This window comes from Apteryx rowi, unplaced genomic scaffold (assembly GCF_003343035.1).
Source record: "Apteryx rowi isolate R43461 unplaced genomic scaffold, aptRow1 scaffold_553, whole genome shotgun sequence".
Taxonomy (NCBI): domain Eukaryota; kingdom Metazoa; phylum Chordata; class Aves; order Apterygiformes; family Apterygidae; genus Apteryx; species Apteryx rowi.
This window is the reverse complement of record NW_020450820.1, coordinates 500,831-527,391: the sequence shown is the minus strand read 5'-3', so window position 1 is coordinate 527,391 and position 26,561 is coordinate 500,831. Positions and strand designations below refer to the sequence as shown.

General features: G+C 34.6%; 1 protein-coding gene across 1 annotated transcript in view; it reads left to right on the top strand.

Annotated features, from left to right (window-relative positions):
• The window catches only part of DIAPH3 (diaphanous related formin 3), a gene marked incomplete at its 5' end in the record, with an annotated part of 246,726 nt that overhangs the window by 75,675 nt on the left and 144,490 nt on the right, over positions 1–26,561 (top strand). Inside the window, 2 exons of the mRNA XM_026081539.1 lie at positions 20,892–20,987; positions 21,999–22,093. Coding sequence (XP_025937324.1) covers positions 20,892–20,987; positions 21,999–22,093 — 191 coding nt within the window. The remainder of the gene's footprint in view (positions 1–20,891; positions 20,988–21,998; positions 22,094–26,561) is intronic.

Here is a 26,561-nt window from a genome sequence, read left to right as displayed (position 1 = left end):
TTTCGAACAGCCTTGAATAATTGGCTTATTAGAGTATTTTAAAACATATAATCTAAATGAAGGTATGCTCCATTTACCTTTACTTGCAATCTCGTTATGGCTTGAGTCTACAAGAGCTTAGCGCTTAATATGATGACCATGAGAATACTTAACAGTGTAATTCATATGCTTAAGCAGTATATCCTATAGTAGTATAATCTTTTGTTTGACACACAGTGCATTGCAACTTCTAAAACCTCATTAAGTATTCCCAATATCCTATCTTAACCACTGTTAATGGACTAGGCAACCTTTAAACATGTCCAAAGTGATCTTATAATTTGATGTAAACTGTAGTGTGTTAAGTGGAATTTTCTTAAACTGCAATATTTTTGTAATTCCAGCTGTTTCCAGCTTTAGGGTAGGAGGTCAGTCAGGTCTCTTGACCTGTATAAGTCCCACAGAGTAATATCCAGCTTTTTTTCATGTTTAACAAAAAGCAAACGAACAAAAATTACCTTTAGGAATATTTTCATGCCTCTTGCTTTTTAATCTTCTGCTGTTATTTAAAGACTTGCATTGGAAGTACTTTGAAAGTGTTTATTAAGACAGAAGATAGTTTAAGATGGTAGAGATTCTGGGCCATGATACAGGCACCACAGTGTGCCTTAAAGTAGTTTCTAGGTACCTAATGATCAAAAGGGGGACCTGAAATTGGGGAGAAAATATAGCTTCCTATGAAAAAATGAGGGATGAATTCTCCCTTCACTTTAATGAACACCTCTGAAGCTAATTGTTAGTATTTGGACTGAAGTCTGCAAGCAGTTGTCAGAAAGTTACTTTTAATATGCAGTGTATGACTGAAAGCCTAGTATTCATGATGGTTATTAAATACCCATTGTAAAGTATGTAAAGCTATTAACCTGGCTTGCTAAGGAGTTATAGTACAGAGACTTGTGCAAGGCAGTTCTTTTCCTACTTAACTTTTTTTCTACAGAATGCGGACTACGTTGTTTATATTCACCTATCAAGAAGTTAAGGCTGTTTGTGATGCCTGGGTTACTTATTAGATGTGGCAACTCTAGCAGCATGGGGGTTGTGTGTGACCCTAATTGACACTGAATTCAGTTAGAGTTATATGTTTCTATATAATTTGTTTATTCTAAAAGTACTCTGTTGTACTCTAGAGGTTTGACTTTCATTGAGATCTTTTTAGTAGATTTAAAAATGAATTAACTTGTTCTTTATTGGCTGTTGGCTAGTTTCAAAGATGCATTAATGCTGTTTTCAGTGAACAAATATTTTTGGGACCCTTTTTCAACTTTATTTTTCTCAAACAATTTTGACAGACTTATCGAAACTGTAATGTTCCCTTGTGCAACTGTTAGTTTACCTTCGTATGATTGTTACTTATATATTAAACTCCATATGTCAGATCAAAGTTTCTTCACAAAGATGTTTTTTAGAAAACTGTGTACATATAATATGGGTTTCAGAGAGAAAAGCATATTCCCCTCTTTCTTGGACATTCAAGACTAAATCTATAAGCTGCTTATGTGTCAAGAGGTATGCACTTGGCGTGTTCCAATTGCAAACTTCTTTCTCCAGTTTGTGTGGGATCTGCTTCCCCAGTAGCTAGTAGAATTTAACTAAGGTGGAATATAGCTTTCTTTTAGGCAAGCAGATACATGAAATATAAGCACCCTCTTATTAGAGAAAAAACATTGATTTTGTTTTTAAATTTACTGTAGTCGCTTTTGTTTTTTTCCAGTTATTGCTATTTTGAATTTATGTTGAAAAAATGCATTTTTTTGTTTAAACTCAGCTTGTGGTTTATGAAACCATGTTCTATGTGCTAGAAAAAATTTCAATAGTTATAGTTACTAAATTTGAAATATTATAACTAACTTCTATTATTAATCTCCATTTTCTAACTCTTGTAACTTTTAACTTATTTTAAATTTCAGCCTTTTTCTTTGAGGAAATTATGTATACTTTTAAGAATGCATAGATCAGAATTGGATCTTTGCTGTTTGAACTGAAACTAATACATAAATATATAAAAATATATAGCTTAGTAATTTAAATTTGAGATGATAAACTTTCTGCATTTCAGCATTTGTTTAAATCTACCCAGTCATTTAATGTCTGAGATCATTTAAATTAAATCCTAAAATAAAAAGGTAAACCATTTTGCCATATTAGATCTTAAGGGTTGCAAGGTTAATGAAATGAGAATGATTATTAGAGATTTTTTTTAAAATTAACCTTATATGCAATTTTTAGTTTTATGTAAACTATTCTTTTGTAGTCAATAAGATCACTTACCTAACAAAAACTTAATGAAGATCTGGAATTATGGTTGGCACTGTCATGTTCTCATAGAAATAGTCATAATGAGCTAAATGTATGTGGCTTTGCACTACTTTAGATTTCTCAGTAATCTTCAATATATTCTTTATCTTCAGATTTTTATTATTACATAATATGAAATTAAAGAAAATCAGTTGTTTTAATGTCTTGTTGCATACTTGCATCAGATCTTTTTGTTCTGTATCCAAATACTTTTTTTAACTATTTATATGCATGCCATTTTGACTTTCCACTTCCTTCTGTCTTCACCATAGCAACCAGAAGTTAGTGCGTTTTTTAGATCTTTTTTCAGCCTGTATTATGTCTTATTATTTTGGCCTTTGTATATTTAAAAAAGGCTCTACACCTTACTCATGTTAAAGTTTTATTAGAAACAAATCTTAACATCATACTGAATAACTTACTAATTTGTGTTTCTCTATATAACTTAGTCTCTTTTTGGCATATACTTAATACGTATGCAATGTTTTTAGGTGTGATGAAGCTGAAATACCTAATACCCGCCCTACCCTCCACCCCTACATTATAGTTTAGAACTGTGATTTCAGATCTTTGTTTCAAATATTTACTTAAAGCTTTAATTAGTGTGTGTTGAAAGTAACAGCTACACAGCTTTATTTTTTCTTTGAGTCTCTAAAACAGTGACTTTTTTTTTAATATATTGTATGTTATAGTTAACTTGTGGTTCTAAATATTCCCATAGAGAATTATGGAAATGCTACATATTATACTTTCTAACCAAGAAATGTTCTTCTGAACCATAGGATCAGTTTTCCCCATAAAAGGTTTTTATCATGGTAGCTCTCAGAATAAAATTATAATGTAATATTTTGTAGATTGTGCTAACGCATAAAATAGGATTGTTTACTACAAACCCTTCAGACAAAATACAGTTGATAGCTTAGAAATAATTGTTTTTAGCCAATGACAAGAGCATATGCTATGTCTTTGAGTACTGTGTATAGTCGGTCTACATATGTATGTTGATTTTAAGATAAATTGGACAAAAAGAGTATCTTAAGCATTGAACAGCAGTTTTATTATTTGTAGCTTTTGTATTTGCATCTATATGCAGAAAGAAGATGCAAGAAAGTAACTGTTAATCATTTTTATGCTGCAATAGGCTTAGTTTAGTAGAATTATCATGTGAAGTCTCAGAACTATATTCTAGACCTCATTCCAATTGAAAAAGTGAATTGATAGTACGCCAAACTCTAGATGTAAAGTGCATGTCCCAGCCACTTACTCACGAGTGACTTTTGTTGCTACTGATGATCAACACAAAAAAATCGACATTATAGAGCTAGAATATGCCCATGGATTTCTAGTTTCAATGTCCTATTTCTGCAAGTGGGGAGTACAGAAAGGCATTCCTTTTCAATATTTTACAGCACGGAATATAGTTCATTTTGGAAATATGGCAAATTTGGCAATGACAAAAACTCTCCAATATTTGGGGAGTTGAGGAACTTTTGGGACATTCCTCTTCTAGTTGGCTTGTTCCCGGTGGCAAGGGCAAATGCTTGAAGCTTTATGGAAAAAAAATACAGCTAAATAGAATCGGAAAGCTTTGGGGGGTAGAAGTTTACCTTTTTTTTCAGTGTCAAATACAATACAGTCCTGACTTCCTTCTAGCTTAGTGTGAACCTTTTCATAGTAGTCATAAAGAATTGAAGACTCTAATTCAATGTATGAACATGCTGTATAGCCTCCCTTCTTTCAGTTACAGGGCAGTGGAAACCCAGCCATACTTCTGCTCAGGTTGGCTGATCAAAAGCTCGTTTTGGATCTAACTGCCAAATCAGGTTGGAAAGGCAGCAACTCCTCCTTTTGTATTTGAGAAATGAAGGCTTAATGCTTTAGGTGGACAGAAAAGATCAATATACAAGACAGTTATCATCCTGATTTTGAATATCAGTCAAATCTGTTCTGGTGCTTAATATTTCTGTTAAAAAGCCCCTTCCCCACCCCTGCCCTGAATCTCTTTAGATTTATTAAATGTGACATGATAAATATTATCTTTTAACATGTTATCTCTCATTCTGTTCTTAATCTGAATTTAGCGTTAAAGAGCATGGTTCTCTAAATCTTGTTATCAAAAAGGAAATGGGAAAAGAACTTTGACTTCCTAGTTTCGTGGTCTGAACTATGAGTATCTCCATTCTGACTGAATAATGGAGGCAGACCAATAGATTTTGGATGTATGCAGAGTTCAGGCCATTTTCTGTCCTAGTGCTTCTGTGCTAGTGGAAACAGGGAGGAGAGGACAGGGCATGAAGACAGTTGACAGACAACCCCTTCATATGGTTGCATAACATATAGAAAATAAGTCTTTATTTCTGAAGGCAGAAAATGGAAGATTCTCCAGATGAGTATATGGTATTCTCCCATTCTTCTTGCACTTGATCTTGGGTAATGTTGAACCTTTGCATAGATGCTGCGGTGATGCTTGCTTTCACATTTGTGGAAGCTTTTCTATCTTTCTTAAAGTAAATTTCATTCATCCAGGATGATTTTTTTTTTTTTTCTCCCTTCTCCTTTCTCCCCTGAGATCCTTTCTTGCTGTCATTTTCTCCCCAAAGTCTGTCCAGCAAAATTACTGTGAGTATACGTCTTTGCATCTTGGGACATGCTTCAAGTCCAATGTAGCCCTAACTGGAGAGAATATGTAAATGCATAGACGGGATGGCATGTGATTGCGTCTACCTTCTCTTCTCTTTTCTGTAAAACACTGTTAGCATTGACCTGTGACAGTCTCATTTTCCAGAGTAAGTGGGGGAAACATGACAACCTCTAAGGGATTGTGAAGGTGTTCAAATATGCTTCCCAATATGTTACCTTGTGCCAGAGACCCTTCTCGGTTACCTCTGGTCACTGAAGGACACTTCTTCCCTGTGTGCCCCTTCTGATATCAGCTTGCACCTTGTGCAGCCTCTATGGGGACACGATCTGTTATCCTTTGTATACTCTGCAGAATGTGCTCAAGACCTGTACACTAGTCAGTAACTAAAAACATTTGAATGTATTTGGCCATTTACCTTGAAGTTGTCTTTAACTCAAGTGGAGTTAAAATGAAATGCAACACATACAACTATTGATTAGCAATAGCCAATATGGCAATAAAATGACTGTAAAGGACAAAGGTGAAAATAGGAGAAATACCACCACCCACTAAGATTAAGACATCTAAAAAGCTGTCCTTTCTTGCCTTATGTTGGTCATATTAAAGCAAACCAAAACAGCGCTCCCTTCCCCCCCTGCCCGGCCAATCCATTGCGAGTACATTAATTTCTAGGTTCTGGAGGACCCAGAAAGCTTCATTTACATTCATCGGCAGTATTACAAAAGGAATTGATGGGATTTGTGATGAAGAAGCATTGATTGCCGTATGGAGAGATCTGTGCGTTAATAACTTGTTTCTTGGTTGCTTCAAGTGCGTTTATGCTTTTATCAGCACTCTGCTGATATCTCCAAGTATCATGTTGCTTTTGAAAAAGCAATATTTATTTTATTAAACATCAAGACGGTATTCCAAGTAAATGGTGATGTATGAAGTACTTGGCTCACAGTGTAAGCATATATACAAATAACTAACTATTCGAGATAGAGGTTATTTGTCAGTAATTGGAATTCATTGCGATGTGCTATCCATGTGTTCATTTGTAACTTTCCTCTCTCAGAATTTCTGAAGATGAGAGAAAGGGAAGGTCTTGCACCATATTTGTATGGCAACATGCTCAGCTTTGGGGAAGGGTGTGTGGAAAGGAGCACAGTGGCTTATTATATGCGTTGAGAAATGGCAGGGGCAAACATACTATGGTATATTTGTGCTCTTATGCTAGAAATTATAACTGGATATATGTTGGAATAACACGTCTCAGAATTCTGGTTACTGAAAAATAACTTGCCTTTCTCAAAGTAATACTAGCATCACAATATTGATATAGTTCTTTCCGTAGTGCTGCCTTTGGGGGATAGATGCTACAGAAAACAATTCATTGAAGATCAGCTTTTTTTAACTGTACCTGAAATCCTTGCTGCCTCCTGAAGGATGTTTATTACAGGTTGTTTGATGCAGAAGGGAAAATTAGTCTTGAGCTCTCTATTTTTGTGTGTGTGTGTGTTTTTAAATGTACCTTCTGCAACACTCTTTTTGAAAGAGGCATGTTGCTCCATCTCATGCTGTCATTATATATACCCCTTTCTRTGGAGGCAGGGAATTCTCATGTTAATCTTCTTTAAATAAATAAATGATGATTACCTTTTTCTGAGGCAAATACATTCAATATAAATGTATGCCATTTGCCATTGCTGCAGCCCCATGTATTAACTTATTCCAAGGTAAAGAATTTGGCAGAACATATTTTTTAATGGACCCTGCACTGCAAATTTTTTCTGCATCCAAAGCCATCCTTTTTGATAACTCTTCTTTCATCACTGAACTTTTCTTTTTTTGAATCTGTTTATTAATTTCTGCAGAAATCTATCACCTAATAAGAAGAAACCCCTCATTTTTGTCATGAAGTCAGCCTTCTAACTATGAGTAATGTTTAAAGAAATATTGTTTTTCTAGGTATGGAGATTTTTATGCTGCTGCAATGGAGTAGTAGAGAACTTAGTAATTTTTAGTTCTTCCCAATCTAGCAGGAAATGCTTGGAATATTTAAAGAATTTTGAATTTGGGATTTAAACTGAACATATTTCAAAACCACTTAGCAAGACTGAAAAATTGGTTTATTTATTTATTTTTATAATTTAGGAAAATAACAATTGTAGGAGATAAGCAAAGAGAGACAGTATTTCTAGAAGCTGGGGTTGTATGTTTGGTGAAGGAGAGGCATCTTCTGTATTTTCCTTCCATCCCACCTACCAACACATGGTCTCTCTCTTGCACACTTGCTCTATCCTCAGAAAACTAAACAGGGAGAACTGTCCTCTGACTTTCATAAGGTTGACTTTTTGAACAGGAAAAGCAAGCAACAGTGCAGCACTGAAGTGATTTTTTTTGTAGAAGAGAGAAGGAACATGATGAGCATACAGCAGTTTGTTAATAGAGATAGACATCTGAAAGGTTTTATATTTTAACTTTTTTTAAAAAAAATAATCTGATGCCTAGTTGTTTTTTACTAGCAATATGCTATAATAGGAACCATAATCCTACCATATAGGTAGGTATAGTATTTTGTCACAAAAAGGGAAACATACACTAAATTTTCCAAAAATATTTATTTTTTTTCAACTGCAACAAACTATATTTGGAGTTTTGGGGAAGACAGGAAGATTGGTTTTGGGGAAAGCTGTTTTCTTATCCCATTAGTGAAAGAACAATATCTTCCTTTTGCTTGTTATGAATGTAACTACACAACTGTATATATGTATATATAGTATTTTTTTTCTTTTGAAGTTTGTTTTTGCATTGCATACTCGATAATCTGAATTCCCATATTGATGTCCCATTTAGATATGACATTGAATTTCTTTCAAAGGAGTGCAGTAGTGATACCATCAGAGTTTTGTAAAGATGGTTTGTAATCTGGAGGATGTTTAGCTTGTTCTTCTATTAGTGCCTAAATTAGGTGATACTGAGTGGCAAGCTAAGCTGCTTCAGTTTATGCCAGATGACGTAATTCATAAATATTAGGTCTTGTACTGAGCTGTGAGCTCAAACCTTTTAATGTTTGTCATGTGATCTGGAGAAATTTTTATCTTAAAGTGCAATGCAATTGGGTCATTAAAGCTTAAAATATGTTAGGATTTCTGCAGTTGCTAATGAAATGTCTTCTTTTCAAAACTGTTGAACAGGACAGATGACTTTTTAAACTAATTGTAATTCACTGAGGCATCCTATAATCTGCAAGAAAGTTCACCTCTGCACTATGCCTGTCCAGCTGTTGTCTCAAACAATTATCAGCAAGTTATTGTTCTGGTATGAGCCATGTCATGCTTGAAAGTGAGATGAAAAAAAGTAATGAGAGAGCATGAATGCTGGTTGATGAAGGTTAAGTAGATACAGTTATGCTCTCCGCATTTCTTACTATGACTGTTGAGATCGAGGCAATGTGCTCTAATGAGACCACACAAACAAATGTGCTGATTGACAGCTTTTGATTTAGCAATGAAAAATGTTGGCTAAAGCCATATTTTGTTTCAGCCTAATATTTGGGTTGCTCATGCCCATAAAGACCATGGATTTGGCTTATACTATAGTGCATTATTGTTCTTTTTCTTTTTTTAATTGTATATTGGGTTTTAAAAATGCATTTTATTGTATTTATTAGCAACAATTATATAATTTTTAGTGATCATTACAGTGCAGTTGTAGCAAGGGAACACTGAGGTTTTTTGAAGTTTATTTTTGATTGGAAAAAAACCTATAGTACCTCTTCTCTAAGTTCATTTAAAATCACAGGAGATTTTGTTTTACAGGTTTATTAGTCCAATTTCAATGACATGCAAAACTACTGAACAGATTTTCTACAAAAGTATAATCAAACATATGGAGGGAGGTAGAAAAAAAGATCAGATTCAACATACAAAAAGTAAATTATGCTAGACTAAGTTGATAGAATATGACTTCTTTTGAGAAGATAATCACTTCTAAACAAAAATAAATGTGGTAGGTTTAGTCTCTGTGGATTGCAATAGGATGTTTGATGCTGTGCCACATAAAATATTAATGAAGAGTGGGATTGGCAGCAGATTTGTAAAACAGGTAAGTTCAAGAGGAGCTGTGGAATACTGAAAAAGGATCTATTTGGCTATAATGAGGCTATTGATTCTGAAGGATCTCTTTTGAGACATTCTTTATTAAATAGTCTCAAAATGATGTTGCTGCATACATTAGGAGAGGGATGAGCTTTGTGATGACAGATTTTGGAGCCATCATTGAGTTGAAGGAGGTCAGGATATCACAAACAAGAAGCTGGGTGAGTAACAGAAACAATATTAAATTAAATTTTGGGAAAAAGCCAAATACTTAAGTATGATTGGCAAATTTTGCTATGACTTGTAAGTCTATCAATTCTAAAAAAGCTTCTTGTGCAATTGAAGGGTATCTCAAGCTTTTCATAGTGCATACATGATCTATGACTTACGTACCACAGGATTCTTTTTGTACAGAATTTAAGTTGTAATGTGGGTTGTCTGTATTTAAACAAACTTAAGCACATAGCAAAACAATTTCAATATATTCAATTCCTTGTACTGTTACTAAATCCTGCTGGTTTTGTTTAATTACTATTTAACAGCCTGCTATAGTCCAAAGGGTCTCTGTATGGTGCTGGGAGAAGTGGAAAGTGTAGGGTTGGGAAGAGCAACTTTTTGTTAAACTTTTGTAGCAGTCATTGAAATGTTTCTTACTATCTTTGTGTAACCATGCTAGCATCTGTCTGCTATACTTTAATATGGAGACTTTCAGTGATCTGATGACTTACAAAGTGGCAGAGAGAATCAGTGGTGTTTTGAGAGCAGAGTGTGAATGCAAGTGTACATGCGTGTCGCAAGAAAGTGGAAAAACTTGTAATAAATGATCTGAGAAAGTGTCTGAAATGAACTCACTTTTCACCAGTCAATTCAAACACATTCTATATTCTTTTATGGCACAGAGTAGAACTTGCCTCTCCTTGCTGTCCTTGGAGAAGGTATCTGAGCTGAAGCCAAGAGGTGCTTACATCCAGGTTTTAAGTGTGTGCATGAGCTTTCAGATAGGTCTAGAATCTGTGATTTTTACTTGTGCTTATGTACCTGTATGAATGTATACATATGTATCAGCTGCTTACCCACCCCCCCAAAAAAAAATGTGGGGAGGAAGAGAGAACAAGTTCTCGATTTCAGTTTTAGCGTCTCAGACTCAAGATGTATTAATTTGCAGATGCAGAGAGGCTGCTAGTATCATCAAGTGAAGAGTCTAAATGGATTTGACTTCTTTAAGTAAAAGCAAAGATCATGTAGTGCTAAGGTGTTTTCTTATTCTTTCAGAAGATGAGTATTAGGAAGGGAAAAGAGCTGTTTCATTTTATTCATGATTAGTTTATACCTGTTCTTCTTGGTTTAAACTGGAGAATGATTTCAGTCAACCAGATCAGAGAGATTCTGGAACACTTATGAATCTATCTTTGAGGAAAAGACCTCTCTATTTCAAAGATAGAGGTTAGTAAAATTGTGAAAAGCTTATATGTTGTGCCTTCAAATAGCAATGACTTGGTCTTTGGATTATGGTGCTTCCTATTTTGTGTTTATTAGATGGCTCTACAAGTTAGTGTTACTGTTGCAAAGATTCACAGCTAAGGGGTAGACTTGCTTTCCTTCATCTTTTCTCCCCCRTACACCACATAGGGTGAGTTTGTATGAACAACAAATGTAGTAGTGTGTGAAGGAGGCTGGGCTGCAAATTGCAGGATGCAAAATCTCCAGTGATGCAGCTATTTCTTGGCTGTTGGCTTGACCACTTGCCTGCCAGGTATTCCAGCTTCCTGTAGCTGACACCACGAGCAAGTAACCTTGCTCTAAAGACTCAAATCTAAGATTTTGACCTACAAGTCCATTGCTATTTCCAAATTGGCATTCAGCATAACATCATCACCTTGGACATGCTTCACCTCCTGGTTATGTACAAATGTCTGATATCTTAGTTTAGCAGAGACAAACCATCCACACCCCCAGGGGTTTGAGCTAGTTCAGAACTGGTGTGAAGAAATGCTACAGTCTCTGATGGCCTTGGTCTCGGGCTGTCTGTGCAAGTTGGCAGTCCACTAATGACAGCAGCTTCCTCCTTCAGTTTCGTTCAGGATAGCCCAGATCCTCCCTAGCAATCATGGTGTGGCCACAGCCTCCCACAGCCCTTTCAATGTGGAGTCGTGTGTGCTGCTGCCGATTCCTACAGATTAATGGTCAGTCCTCTATCAGGTTAGGACTGCCTCCTTTTTGGTACATGGGATACTGATGTGTTTTAGGTGACAGTGCTACCATAGTTGGTTTTGTGTCTCTTCTGTCAGATCATTCGTTCCTGCCCTTGCACTACCTCGTCTCTTGTGATGCTCCATCTCTTTTTTTGTGCTGTCACTTGATGAATCAGATTGAAAGCCTGATCTGGTGCTTTCCTGCTGGAAAGATCTCTTTCCCCCCCCCCTCCCCTTTTAAGGTGATATCAGTGGTTAATAAAAGAATTAAAAATAACATCAGAATACACTGTATACTCTTTAAAAACATGGCTTTAAAGAAAGTACTGACAAAATTTTTTACTGTGTAGCATAAAACCTGTTTTGTGATGAAATAACTTTTACATAATAACTAGTATAAATTGTCTTTCTGTGGGTGTCTTGAGGTATCATTCATCTATAAGGATATGTAGTAAAACAGTTTAAATGGTTTTGAGAGCTGAGTGCTGGCAAGACTGTACAACATATCTTGAATTTATGAAGTCAAATTAAAAGCATAGTTTAAGGGAAGGAGATGAGATTTTAATGGAATCATTTTTCTGTCAGAAGTGTCTTCAACTTTGCTGTAGATATAGATGACACTTGTTAACTTTAAATCTTAGGCTAACAAATATGAATTTATTAATGAAAAATGTTTATGTCTTACTAATGTATTATAATAAAACTTTCTGACAAATATCCTTTAAGAAAAAGGAAATATTTAATTGAAAGTCTAAATTTTTTTATTTATAATTTAATGTGTTAACCAATTTAATGGATTGGTTTTATGCCACATTTCAATGACAGTTGAATCTGGCAGAACTGATGCTGCTAGAAATGGGGGGATCCCCTCCTCTTTTTTATTTGACACAAGTGTTTGGTTAGCATTCATTAATGGGACAGGGCACGGGTGCAACTGAAAACTTGCTACTGGCATTCCCAGTATAGATAAAGGTATGCTGGTCAGAATAAAGCTTCAGGAAAAAGGGTGGGACAGCCTCTTTCAGATGCAGTGTCGACTTCTGCTAAACTGTGATCGTGGGATCATGGCTCTAGTTCTGTGAGCAGCAGAGCAGATGTCAGTTCATGGATGCTGAAGGGGAGACGCCTCACTCATGTCCTCTTCCCTGCTCCCAGATGCATGTTCTGCCTGCTCTTGTGCTCACTCCAGTGTTTTAGTTTATTTCACAAGCCAATTGAACTGGCTACCTTGGCAGAAAACTGCTTGCTTTTTTGGATTTTTCCTTGATAATTTTTCTGCTGCATTGGTGAGTTGAAAGTTTTTGAAGAAGCCTGATGTTCTGACATGAAGACCTTCACACATTTGTCTTAAACACTTATTTTTTAACTAGAAGTGTGAGAAATTTTACATGAGTCAAGAGTAATTTAGAACAAAGATTTGGAGTTAAGATGTCTGATGGTCCAAGTCATTGGATTTAATAGGAGATCTGTTTAACATGGCTCAGACAGGAAAAAAGTCTTTCTCAGTGTAAAAGCTCAGTTTGTTTATTTTAGCCAAAGGGCTTTTAGTTGATGTATATTGAAGAAAATGTTCTCCTAATGATAATAAGAGGTATAAATGTTTCAAACGTTTTAAGGAACTCAGAAATCCAGATATTTCATTTCTATTGTGTAAAATATGCTCTTTGCTAGCAAACTAACAAATTTCAGAATAGATGGTATCTTTCAGATCTGTCACACAGTGCTATCTGCACAACAAATGTACATCATATTTATGAAAATGTGTTTAAATGGTAAATGTATGATGAACTGCTTGAGTACTTTGTTGGAACTTACTCTTGAACTGTAATCCACTGAATTTCTTTCATCTTTTAGGTTGGTATAACATATGACGAATTTAAGGACTGGCATCAATACAAAGAAGTGAATTCATTTCTGTTCTGCATATACTGCATTTAAAAAAAAAAAAAAGACAAAAAAGGAGATTAATATATTTATGCATGTTCCTCACTGCTTGAGGAATAAGGCTCAACACATTTCTATTTTTTAAAAATGCACATATTTATATCTTAACTAGTAAGCATGTGGTATTTGCAATGATAAGAAATATGTCATGAAACCCTTATCTAAAGTTCTGAATGGCACTAGGTCATTTGAAAGTAACAGAATCAATGATCACTGCATGCTGCCATTATTTATATGGGAAGTCAGTCTGTTTTTTGTTTGGAAAAATGGTCTGGCTTTACTCCTTTGTACTTCACCATACATGTGTGAAGCACAATTATAACTTTGTAAGTTCTTCTTATTACTAACATAATTGTTTGCTCTCTTTTGTACTGTTTCATGTGGTCTACAGCTGAAAACTTCTAAAATTGTAAACTTTAAATACTTAAATGCTTCCATTCTTTAAAGTGTTTACAGTAGAAAACTTAACATTGACTTTGAGGGAAATAAGGGAAAGAGGCTATTGCAAGAAGTTATTGCTCTAATAAGAGTCACTTAAATAGAAGAGACAGATTTTGTAGAATTTAGGAGGAGAAATTAGAGCTTTAAAATATTTTTTGCATTATRAATCTTTTGTACATTAATTTGTTTTGTGACCTTAGGAAGTGCCCTGGAGATTTGTTATTTTATTTTATTATTTATTTATTTATTTAGAATCTGAAATTCTTAAGCTTATGTTTCAGGCTATAAGAATCTGAAAGTTATTTTTGTTAAGCGTCATTCTTGAAAAGGTCTGCTTAAAAGGAACTATGGTCACTAAATCAACATTGTGCAAGTGTCTGCTTTTCAATTAAAAGCCTTACTATTAAGGGAGGCATTTGAACTAAGGTAGTTCTTGTATGAGAAACTGAAGAGGAAAAAATTCTCGTTGGTTTATGTTCAGTCCAGACTCTCAGTCTTTGAAACTTAAGGGCTGGAAATGTACATATTAAAATGAAAGATTATCATGAAACAATTTTGATAATGTTAGTGAATAAAGGAACGAATGGGAAAAAGTATCTTTTCTTAGTATTCTAAATAAACAAAGATAAATTGCAATAGTCTGTAAAATTGCAAAGTAAGAAAATCTAGAAGTTGCTTGTTTCTAGAACAACATTCAAGGTACAAGTCATTGTCCAGCTTCTGGGTGCTGTTAAGTGAAGTTGAAACAGTTTTGATATCAAGCGAAGTAATTAATTSTTCATTAGAAGATTAAAAAACATATTTTTTAATTAATAGTTTGCAAGTAAAACTATCAAGAATAGACCATGGTTAGGGAAATACTGAAGTGCATTAATGCTACTTAATATATACTACATAAAATCAATGAGCAGCAGAAGCAACACCTTGAAGTGTCCTCATTTTCATGCAGACTTGCTTAACAGTAGGCCTGTATTTAAATTACAGGGACCTCAATATGTTTTAAATTCTGTTCTAATTCTTACTGTTTTACTGAATTAGGGCTAGAGTGTTAAAATTTTAGTCCTGGTTTTGAGCACAGAGAAGGATTTAATAACAATACAATAGAAAAGTATGACTTACGCTTCTTATCTGTCTTTCAAAGAAAAAAAAGAAAGTTTGAATATCTGTCCTTCTTTCAGCATCTGAAGTTTAAAATCATTTCAGTTGATGAAATAAGGAGGTCACATGCAAACTAGTCTTTGGGGGAGGATATCGGGGGAAGCAGTGTGTTGGAGGATCTATCTCAAGTTGCACAATCAGTAGAGGAAGCTTTAGAATAGGTCAGTAAAATGGACAGTCACAAATTGCTCGGAGCAGCAGGTATTCACCCAAGAATTCTAAGCGAACTGATGGATGACATAATCCAACTATTAACTGTTATGTGTAAACTGTCATTCGAACCTATGCTGGCATTGGAGGGTTTCAAATATGACAACAATTTTTAAAAAGGTTTCTGGAGGTGTTTAAGGATCTACAGAATAGTAATTTGATATCTGTGCCGGACTAATGGTAGAAAATTATTAATAAAGTGTACGTCTGAGGGAGGTAAAGAGGAACAATCTCATACAAATTGCTCAGAAGACAAACATTAAAATTTAAGAAATATCCCTATTCCAGCAATTAGTGCTCCAAAGATATGAGTTACTGCTGAACAGAAATTGCCAAAAAGGACAGAGGCCCAAGCTGCATCAGCACTGTTGGTATATTTTCCATGTATCTATCGTAGTGAAGAATGACAAGTGCCCATATTTTCTAAGAAGCTGTAATCAAACTTAATGTAAAGTAATAGTAACTTGCTCAGTTTCAAAGCTGACAGCTAAAACTGTGAAACATTATGCATATTCCTACTTCAATTAACAGCTTCACACTGCTTTTCAAGTTCTGTATATGTAGCGAGATATAAAGTAAGAGTGAGCGTGAAAGCTTTTTGATAGTACTTGATAGTACTTGAAATGTAATCTCTCTGGCCCTTTTGGGGGGACAGACTGTTAGGAGTGATAAACAGTCCCTGAGGCTAAAATCATTTGTGTTGATACAACCTTAAAGCTGGCTGGTCTGTTTGGAAAGAAGACTGTCTCCCAGCTCTCTGACCGCTCAGTGCTCAGGCAGTCCTCCTGCTCCTGTGCTGTGTGCTGAGGATCCTCATGTTATTTATGAAATGCCATAGTGTTCAGTGATTACCTTAAAAGTACATAAGCCAGGATAAGGTGAGAGTAAAAAAAAATAGGGGAGTAGGTATTTTTWTATATATATATATATGCTTGTATGTATGTATATATGTATGTATATGTGTATATATTTTTTTATTAGATTTCCCTGAAGAGGTTTCTCACTTTGTAGCATCTAGTTGACAGATTGTTTGCAATGTTCACCTAAACACATACATAGGATTACAATTCTTACTCAAAGCTTATCCTTTACTTTGTTACAGTAATAGCAAAATTTGGATATATAAATATAAATTTGGATATATATACTTGCTTTGTATGTGCTTCTCTTTGTGAAGTTCCCATTCAGATTCAAACTGCACTCTAATTCCCCAAATGCTTTAGTTATTTACTTCTTTAGGATGTAATTCTAATTTTGCCTTTTACTGGACTCCTGACCACCTTGATGCTCACCTAAACTACCATGAAGAAAATCTTCATAAAGTTATACTCATGTTTTTGCAATGTTGAATTTTGTATTACACGATCTCAGTTTCTTTCAGCTGGAGCTTCTTTACAGGGGATATTTCCAAGCTTTAGGTGCAATATTCTAATAAAAAATTACTTTCCTTGATTGATCTTTCTTTTCTGTATTTTTCTAATGCCTTTCATGTTAAGCATGACACAGTATGTTTTGTTCTGTCTTACGTGGCTTGACCCTGTCTAAACCTACTACCTTTAAGTTGAGTCTCTTCCCCACAGGATACATGGCAGTAGCCACAGGCTCAATAGCATTTTTAATGTTTATTTTGGTTAGGAGAAGGTTGCAAAAAGGCCTTGCAAAGTTTTTGTAAAATGAGCATCAAAGAGAATTCGGAAGAGATTTCCTTGGACAGCTTGTTGACTCTGGCTCCCAAAGTATTAGATTACTAGGGAACTCCTGAATTTTCCTACTGGATTCTTTTTCCATTTCTTGTATGCTGTATACTTGTGTAATGTAGTTTCTGAATCAGGAACTCAACATTTTTTATTAATTTATTTATTCGTTTATATGTTACTCTTGGAGAGTTGTCCTTCTGACATGGTTTCCTTCAGGACTCTGATTTCGGTCAGATCATTGGCACAGACAGAGAGAGTTGGCTACAGCTGAAAGTGTATATGGATACACATTTGAAGGAGACAGTAAAAACAATCTTTCTGCTAGCTAAAACTACTTTGAGATACTTGTCTATCTGCACATTCATAACCACACCTGTCTGTCTCTGTTTTGGAGTCACATTAAGAAGAAAGAATTTATTAAGAGGAGCTGTGAAGTTGTGAGATGAACTCTGCATATTTATACCACTATGTTTCCCAGCCTGAAGGGTAGAGAGGTTGGAGCACTATATCAGGTGCTGCTGGCTAAAAAATTATCCAGCTTGGGCCCTGTGTATACCCTCAGTGTAGATGTAGCATATAGACAGATCATCTAAAGAAATCTAGTTATTGATATGCAACATTCCYTTTTATTTACCTGATACCTGAAGTAATTCAAGTGCTACAGATAAGACATTAACTTTTTCAAAACTAGAAGTATGATGGTCCAGCTTCTGCAGCCATGAGAGCTGGATCTGCATTTTGAGATCCTCTGGTTTGATTCTTCTCTTTCAGTGCAATAGTGTCTTATCTCTACCTCACTCTATAAATAGTCTCCTCCTTTTTGCAGTGGCTGCCCACTCCCACTGGGCTACTTTCTTTTTTACCATGTAAGCAGATGTTTCCCATTTTCTACCTCCTGTATACTTTTTTTTCTGCTCCACTGCCCTCCTAAAGTAAAAATCTTATTGCTTATATTCTTCTTTCGTTTGACTTCCTGCTAATCTAGAAATTCAGTTCAGTTCACCTGTTCAGTGCTTTATGTTTAATTCAGTTTTTCTTTTGCAGTGAGCTTTTCCTTTTTTTTTTTTCCCCCCTCCCATATTAGAAATAGGTAATAGTTTTGTGCCTCTGTTTATTGCTCCCTTGCAAGCTAATATGCAGATTAGGTAAAAATGTCTTGAGGCAGTCGTAGGTATCAGAATTTTCATTGGAGAGTGCAGCATTTACTGTAGGGAAGACAAGTAATATGTATCCTTTGCTTCTTTCTGCTGCCAACTACATAAGGATGTAACCTGAATTCTCCTGACGAAGTATCATGCAAGTTTACAGTAGTTCAGTTTGTTGTATAATTGTATTACTCTGCATACAATTCTTGCATGGGTTCCTAGAGCAAAATTTTCTATGCTTATCTATTTTTCCTTAAGGTTATGATGCTTTAGATATTGCTATAACTCTGTGCATAGCACACAATGATTTGCAACATTGTTTCTTGATTTGAAAATTGAGAGTTAAAATAATGTGTGTTTAATTGCTGTTTTCTTGTGTGTGTGTATTAATCTGTGTTACGAGACTTTGTAATGAATAGACATTGTTTTCTACTGCTGGAAAAGTTGAATATATTTGTAATTTTTCTATTTTAGTCCCCATTAGTATCTAGTTTAAGGCTATCACTGAAGTCAAGTTTAAATTCAGATAAATTCACTTTTTTAGTGTGACTGTTAAGGAAATCATTTTTTTTCCCTATAAAATGATCTGTCATGTTCTAAATAAGGCATAAGCATTAGTGTATTTTCATCACAATTTAAGCCAGTAAGACATAAAGATGGCATGGATATACCTGAGCTACAGAGAGCTGTCCAGATCTTGCAGTGGAATCTACAGTCCTAACATTGATATCTGTAAGATAGGCAACTCAAAATGATACTTTTAAGAATTATGGTTTTCAGCATGTAGCCAGTCAGAAATTTGAGAGGTCCCTTACGGTGTGTAACCGCAGGAGAAAACAGCTGTATGATCCTGAGGTTCTGCAGCCTTTAAAGCCTTCCTCTGGGTTCAGTTAGGGCTCTTCTTAAGGCATAGCCAGAAAAAAGTAAAACCTTAGTGGTAATCTCCTCTTTATTCTCTTTATAGCTCAAATATCATCCTGCTCCTTTCGAACACGGGTATTGAGATTTCAGATTGGCGGTTGAAACCTACTTCTTTTGTTTTCACATGTGTAGAAAGCAAACTATGTAGGTTTCCTTGGGACAAAAGAATGCTAACCTTTCTGTTAAATCTGTGCTAAAAGACATTCAAGGCTAACAAGTTGGGGGGGGGGAGGTGAAAACAAAGAGAAAAAGAGGATTGTGTTTTGACCCAGTTACGTGGATATCACTCCTGGATATCAGTCCTTCCTCCAAGGACTGTTTTATGCCTTGGCTCAGAGACTGTGTCTTTCAGCATGTCGGGTTCTCTTCTGCACTGTGGCAGATTTTCAGAAGGAACTTCATGCTCCCCACAGCTATGGAGCATGGAAGGGGATTTGTGAAATGATTCAAATTTGTATCTGCATCAACTCGAAAGCTCCTTCAATCCCAGTGTGAGGTCTTTAGTTTCTTGCCACTTCTGTAGTATCATAGACGAAAAGGCTCAAAGTCATCAAAAGGTCATTTAATGTGTCTCCCTATCCTGAGAAGGATTTATTATGTTTAGAAAAAAATTTTTGTAAGAAATCTCTGTTACAATTTAGAGAAATCATTCCAATTTGGGGAAATTCTGCTGGTAACTGATGTTACATCTAGTTTTGTCAAGTCAGCAATGAGCTGGAAATCTTAAACCCAACCATGCCTTTGACTAAAGCGTTGGATAGTTTCAATACATATGTGAAAAACAAGATTCAGTGCTTGGAAAGGGCAATGTTAGGCTGGGTGTATGTCTCCCCAAATTGGAAAGACTAAGTTATCCATTTGTRTGTTAAGTATTCTCTTAATCAGTAGGGTAAGTTGATGATGTGAATATTCTCAAAAGGGTAATAGGTTTCTGTGTATGCTAGACTAGACTTCTCATCTATATCCATCTCCTTCCAAAGTGAGTAACTTATACTTTTATTACAACGTATTTTCTACTTTCAAATATTTGAAGCATGAAGAACTGTATTAATTAGAACAATCATGCTGTAAAAGCTTGGAACCTAACTTCACATGTGAAATAGTGGATAGAATTAGTTGAATGATAGGATATAACAGTAAAGATTTGTGCTGAATTAGAAAAGAAGACCAGGTTAGATTTAAATAAAGTTTTAAGGTTTGGGATTTTGATGGTTTTATCTATCTATTTTTTCATAATAGCTAGAATGGTTCTTTTTCTACCAATACTTTATCAAGTGTATGCTGTTATTTCAAGTGAAATTCTTATGACAATATGTAAATAACAAGAAATAAATTCAGGTTGTATTTGGGAAATTTAGGAAATTCTATTTGTATGAACTATTTTCTGAAAAGGAAGAATAAGCCAAAACTTCTATGACTTTACATCCAGCAATATTAATGTACATTTCTATAATCATTGTTTATGTAGTTTTTTATAAAAAGGTGATTGCATCATACATTTAAAAATACATCTTTCTGGAGGASATAAGGAAAGTAGGTAATAAATATATACTTGCTTAGATTCTAAAGTTTCCCCTCCTCCCCTGCTCCCATGAGCCAGTGGTCTTTAATAATTTTGGTGAATATTGGTGAATTTAGAGAAAAGCAGTCACAAAAATACTTAAATTTGGGGTTTTATCTTTATTTATTAATGTTGAGAGGTATTGACATTTCTTCCTTAGCTTTTATTATTGTTGTGCTCAAATTAGGTGTATTAACCTGACCAGGTTAACCGAAGTATATTGCCTGGTATATTAGATACGAGTTTTATGACCTGAGATGATTCCTGCAATTAACATTGGCATCTTTATTAAGTTCATATAAAAAAACAAAAACAACAACCAAAAAACCCCCCCCAAACTTGTTATGTAAGGCTAACAAGCTGGAAAATTTGACTGAAGAACAAAAATTTTGAGGCAAACATAAGGAATATATGTGAAACTGCTGTATTTTTGTCTGTACGTTCTATAATTTGATCTTTTCTTTGTGAATTTACTACAATTGATAGGAAATGTTTCCTACGTTCATAAATGTTTTTTCTATATATTATGAGTTAACAGTGAGTGTACTTGTATTTACTTTGGTAGTAAAAAAAGAGGAAGAAGATTTTGAAGAAAAGAAATCCATTAAGAAACGAATCAAAGAATTGAAAGTTTTGGACCAAAGGATTGCACAGAATCTGTGTAAGCTGATTTTGCTTTGATGATAAGTTAATGTGCCCTTAATGTTCCATAAAACTGTGGGTATTTTTCCTTGTCTGACTGCCTTGTAACCACATTTTATTTAAAGCATGTATGAGAACATGCGCTTGTGCATAGGAACTGGCATAAAGCTCAAACAAGTGAGTTGATACAATTTAAATGTATGTTTAAGCAAATCTAGAAAACAGTTGAACTATATCCTTCAATTAAGACTGAAATTATTCTCTTCTGTACATATCTAAGTAATAGCCCACAGCTATATATTCAATTATTTACCTTTATTTTCAAGCTGTTTCTTAGGTAGCACTCCAAAAAAGTTAAAAAATAAAATAAAAAAGAAAGAAAGAAAAGACAGTAATGTCTACAAGGTGTCTGGCCTTCTTGTGTGTGCTTTAAATCATAAAAAAAAAAAAATTTTAAAAAAGCAACAGCCAGTATTATACAATAGTATACAATAATATACAAATAAAGATAATGAAGTTTTGGGGGAGAGGAGTTCCATAAAAAATAGGTTACTAAACGGAGGCAGAAATTAAATAAAATTAAATCCAGAAATTACTGGATTATGGTGAACATATAAGCCATTATTAAAAGAGCTTTTTAAAAATATTTACATGGTTTGGTAGTGATATTTTCTCAAGGTGCTTTTTTTGTGAGAAAGCACTAACCAACATCACTGAAGGAAAAAGTGTAGTAATTATCATCTCAGTGCAAAATAATTTAGCAGCAGTGATTATCCTGCAGAGTAGATCCTTGGCTACTTATGGTAGTCTTCTGTGATAGTGGATGTTTGTCTGTGACAAATGGATAGAGAATACTGGAACTGGAGGAGAAAAGTAATTAAAAGTGTATTTAAAAACTTTAAATTTTCTATATTACCTTGTGTAGTGTTTGACCTGTAGGTGATATAGCTTGTTTAATTTGTGTTTTATAAATAGAAAAAAGATTAATGTTGTCTTTTCTTCTTCATTATGTGTTGAATCTTTGTTTTAGCAATTTTTCTTGGCTCTTTCCGAATGCCTTATGAGGAAATCAAAATGATGATATTGGAAGTAGATGAAACACAGCTGGCAGAGTCCATGATTCAGGTAAAAAAAATTGACAGATAGATTAAATTCCAATATTTCAGGGTAAACTTTTCTTTAAATTGGAACCTGTAACTAAGAAGACTATTAACATAAATTTTTTTGGCTAGTGAGTCACTGCAACATTTTTTTTCTTTTTGCTATGAACTCTGGTTCTTTTTACATTTGCATATATTTACACTTGCAAAGCTAATAATTTTTATGGAATCAGCTGAGTTTTATATTCTTCTCTATTTTCTGCATTTATATTCTCCACAACTAAGTGATCTATTTTGTATATATTCAAATAGCATATAGTATTCTATTTCTTCTTTACTTTAAAAAAAATTTTTTTTACCTTCATCTCAATCATACAAGTATGTTGTTCTGGTCAAAAATTAGGTGGAAAAAGATTTTTCTATTCTATTAGAGCTGATATAATCTGGGACCTTACCTTAGGGTATCTACTGCTCATCTTCCCTAGAGCTTATTTGAATAGTGTTTCCCTCTTCCATATTATTTTGTTCAAAGCACAAAAACAGTATGATTCTGTGTGGAGACAAAAGTTACTTGGAGATCCTGTTGTTCTTCTGTTCTTCTATAGGCAAGGTTATTTAAAGGATAAGTTAAAAAAAACCTCAGAGGAACTAGTCYTAATGCAAATACTTCATCGCAGAATCATTTAAGTTGGAAGGGATGTCCGGAGGTCATCTGGGCCAGGTTGCTCAGGGCCTTGTCCCTTTGAGCTTTGAATAATTCCACAGCCAGAGATTCCACAGTCTTTCTGCACACGTATTCCAGTGTTGAACTACCCTCATGGCGAAAACCTTTTTCCATTTATCTAGTTGGAATTTCCACTGTTGCAACTTGTGACCATTGCCCCTTGTCCTTCTGCTGCACATCTCCAAGAAGAGTCTCATTCCATCTTCTCTATACCCTCAGGTACCCAGTTAGGTACCTGAAGACCATATAAAGTTTCCCCTGATTCTTATTTTCCTGAGATTGAACAAACCCAGTTCTCTCAGCCTCTCCTTGTCTGTGAGCCCTGTTCCCAGTCATCTTGACGGCCCTTCACTGGACTTACTTATTTACACCAGGATTGTCTTTCTTTTGGAGAGGACTCCTAGATAGCATGATGAGCCTCAAATTATTAGTGCTATTGCTTATAAAGGTCAAGTCGTAATTGTTATCAATCTATTACTAATGTAGCTTAGGTTTTACTTAAAGAGGATTTATGTGACTGACCTCTAAAATGTACCCAAAAGTGTTAGACAAATGGGTACCAATCCTTACTGATACATCAAAGAAAGCTAAAAGCAGATTTTTAGGAACGTAAGCTATTTGCAGGAATGCTGATTATTAAAGAGATAAATACAGGTAATAGGGTTGTAAAATGACTCATAATGTTAAGTGTCTCCAAGATTCAAAAGTGTCTCCAAAATTCAAAATGTATGACTTACACTGCAACATGTTGCAATTTGTGTTCAAAGGTCAAAGCACAAAAAATTAAAAAGGCAGATTTATGTTTGCATGCTTTGTCCACAAAATAACTTTCCTCAGTATTAAAAATGAGATCCTGCTGAGGAGACCATACAGTGTTCAGTATGTTCCTTTTCTTCCAGTCTGCAGCTGGGTCCTCATTCCTAATGCCTTGGATTTCAACAGATCTTTGGACTCCTTTGAGTGGTTTGAACTTCCTTTTTCTTTAAAGGGAGCTTATCTACTTGATTGATTTGTGGAATGATATGTTTTTCTTAAGAAATATTTGAAGGGAACCAACGTGAGCCATCATCTCCAGTGACTGTACATGTAATCATTGTATAATTCTTTTCATTTTGTTCAGTGAAGCAGTTAATATTGGCATTGAAACTGTCTATTGCTTTAAGGTTATTAGATGAACAGAGGAGTTTACATCTCTGAGCTGTTTATGCTAATTTGTGCTTACATCAGTTATCATGCTCATAAGTCATGTGTATTATATCTTTTGTGAATAATAGCTGAAATTTTGTAGAACAGCATAACAAGTTGAGAGATGGAATATGCTATGCTTATGTAAAGCTTGAACTCTGTCTCATAGTCCATGCTTCCTCTGAAACTGTGTCATGCTATTTGACATTAGCACTATTTTCCAAAAGTAAAAATTTATCACGTTAACAATATTAGTTCATCAATAATGTTATTTACTGACCTGTATATAAACATTATATATCAATAATATTATGTGAACCGGGGGACTTGATGACAGCAATTTCAAGAAGGCAAAATATTTTTGGCATTTCTAAGCCCTGGGGAAAACAATCATCAAACCATTAGTGCATAATTAATTAATGACATTCTTTTATGTGAACATATGGCATGAACATCAATTGCAAAAAGTTGAAGAGGGGGGGGAACCCTTTACTTTCATTGGATTGTTTACCTTTTTTTTCTTCGATTTTTTTTCTGTGGGCCATTATTTCTATTTAGATGGTATATAGACTGGGAGAGTGAATAGCTGCTTTTCTGTGTCTTTAAAATGACTAACAGAACCCATTCCCACTTTAATTCCCCGAGTAGTAGGCATGATTAACAATAATAGGAGATACTTTCTTTACACTATGATGATCTTTTTGTGGCTTTTGTTTTTCTAGCATTAACAGTAGGATGTACTGGAAAGTCCACGTATCCAGTAAGCACTCTATATGCTTCTTGACATTTGAATTGAGAGTTGGAAGGCTGTTTCATAGTCACCCCTTGGGGGGTGGGGGGTGTTTGCACAAGTTGTAATGTTTACAGTATCCTGTATGAAAACAGCTCTATACATATAACAAAGCATACTATTAGAGGATAGCAGGTCACAAACATTGTGGATTTTTAAGCATACAAGTGATTCAAGAGTATAGATTGCACTTTTTGCAAAGTGATTAAATATTTGCAAACTTAAATCAAATGCAAAAATGAATGGGACTTCCAAATTTACTTCTCAAGTTTGGAAGTAATCATTTTTATTAAATGCCTTTCTTTAAGCTTGTTTCTGGGTAAAACAATTCTGTAATTACTTTAAAAAGTGCACCATCTGAAACTTGCAAAAACACTTACCTATTTTTCTTTGAAAGCCTTTGAATTAGTTGCCTCATTGCTTTAAAAATCCATTAGTCACCTTCTTGTATGCTTCGGTCACTAAAGAAATTCAAACATATGGCTGTATGTCTCTATTTCTATCTTTACCAGTATGGGCCGTGGACATCCTGTGAAAATGTAGTTTGATGTATTTCATGATTCTGAGCTGAGCAAAACCGTACATAGGTTTGCGAGTATATGGCTATTTTCATTTATTTATATAAGATACTTTAGATATGGTGCTGCTTCTTTTCAGTGATTTCTTCATCAAAATTTCTGTCTTGTTTTCAGTATTTCCCAGTGTATCTTAATGCCACAGTTTCTCAAGTTGGAAGTTTGTCCTTCATCCTACACCTTGGTTATACAGCATGCTTAAGAAACATAACTAAAATGTATCATTTATCTCTCTCTCCATCCCTGTCTCCGCCTTTCTGCTGCTCAGAATTAAGTCCAGCGCTGAAAGACATCAGAATTCCAGTAATCATGTTGTGGTCCAAGTAGTTATTGACTGATTCTCAATGTTTCTTGTGACTCGGTAAAAATTCTTTCTCCTGCTTATTTTCTATTTGAAATTCAAAATGAATTTAATCTCTAGAAGGTCAAAAGCTTTATTGTAACACTATAAAGCTGCTTTGATATCAGCTGCTGCTTATTTTTTCTCTGATGCTCAATATTGAAAACATCCATACAACAGCCACTTGACTGTTTCTCTTTTTGAAAAATGTTGTGATCAATTTTTCTATGTGTGAAAATTATTTTAGCATCAAACAATAACATTTAAACTTCAGTAAAAATTCAGCAGTTGTAATGTGTTTAGGATACCGGTAATAGCTAGTAACATGGATGTTGTATTTAGTGTATTAAAACATAAATAAGTGGGTTATGAATTTGTAGTTTAAAATGTATCTTTTTACATTCTGGCTGTCTGTGCCCTTTCATTTTTGCTGAATGTGATGGATTTAGTGCTGGACACCACTATCCATAAATAATAAATGTAGTCTTTTCTACAAAAATATTTTTCAAATGTAATAATGGTTAAGATATATGTGACTACTATCATAAATTCTTCATGCTGAATGTCAGTCTGGCCTTGTCTAAATCCAATTGCATAAAATTTAAGTTTACATTATTATTTTGAACTTCATCATTCATGCATTTTTAATAGATTCTTTTCTTCTACCAAAATCCTTATTCAAATATGGGCCATCTATTGAAGCCATCTACTCTTTAACTATCTTTTACCCTTCCTTTGGTTTATCTAGATCATTGCTCATAAGTCTAGCTTTTTCCTTTTTGATTTGCCGACTTTACTTTCTTAATAAGGTATAAACTGTGTTGTCCTTACTGTAACTATCACAAAAAGTTGTATAAACAATTTACTTACTTACAAACC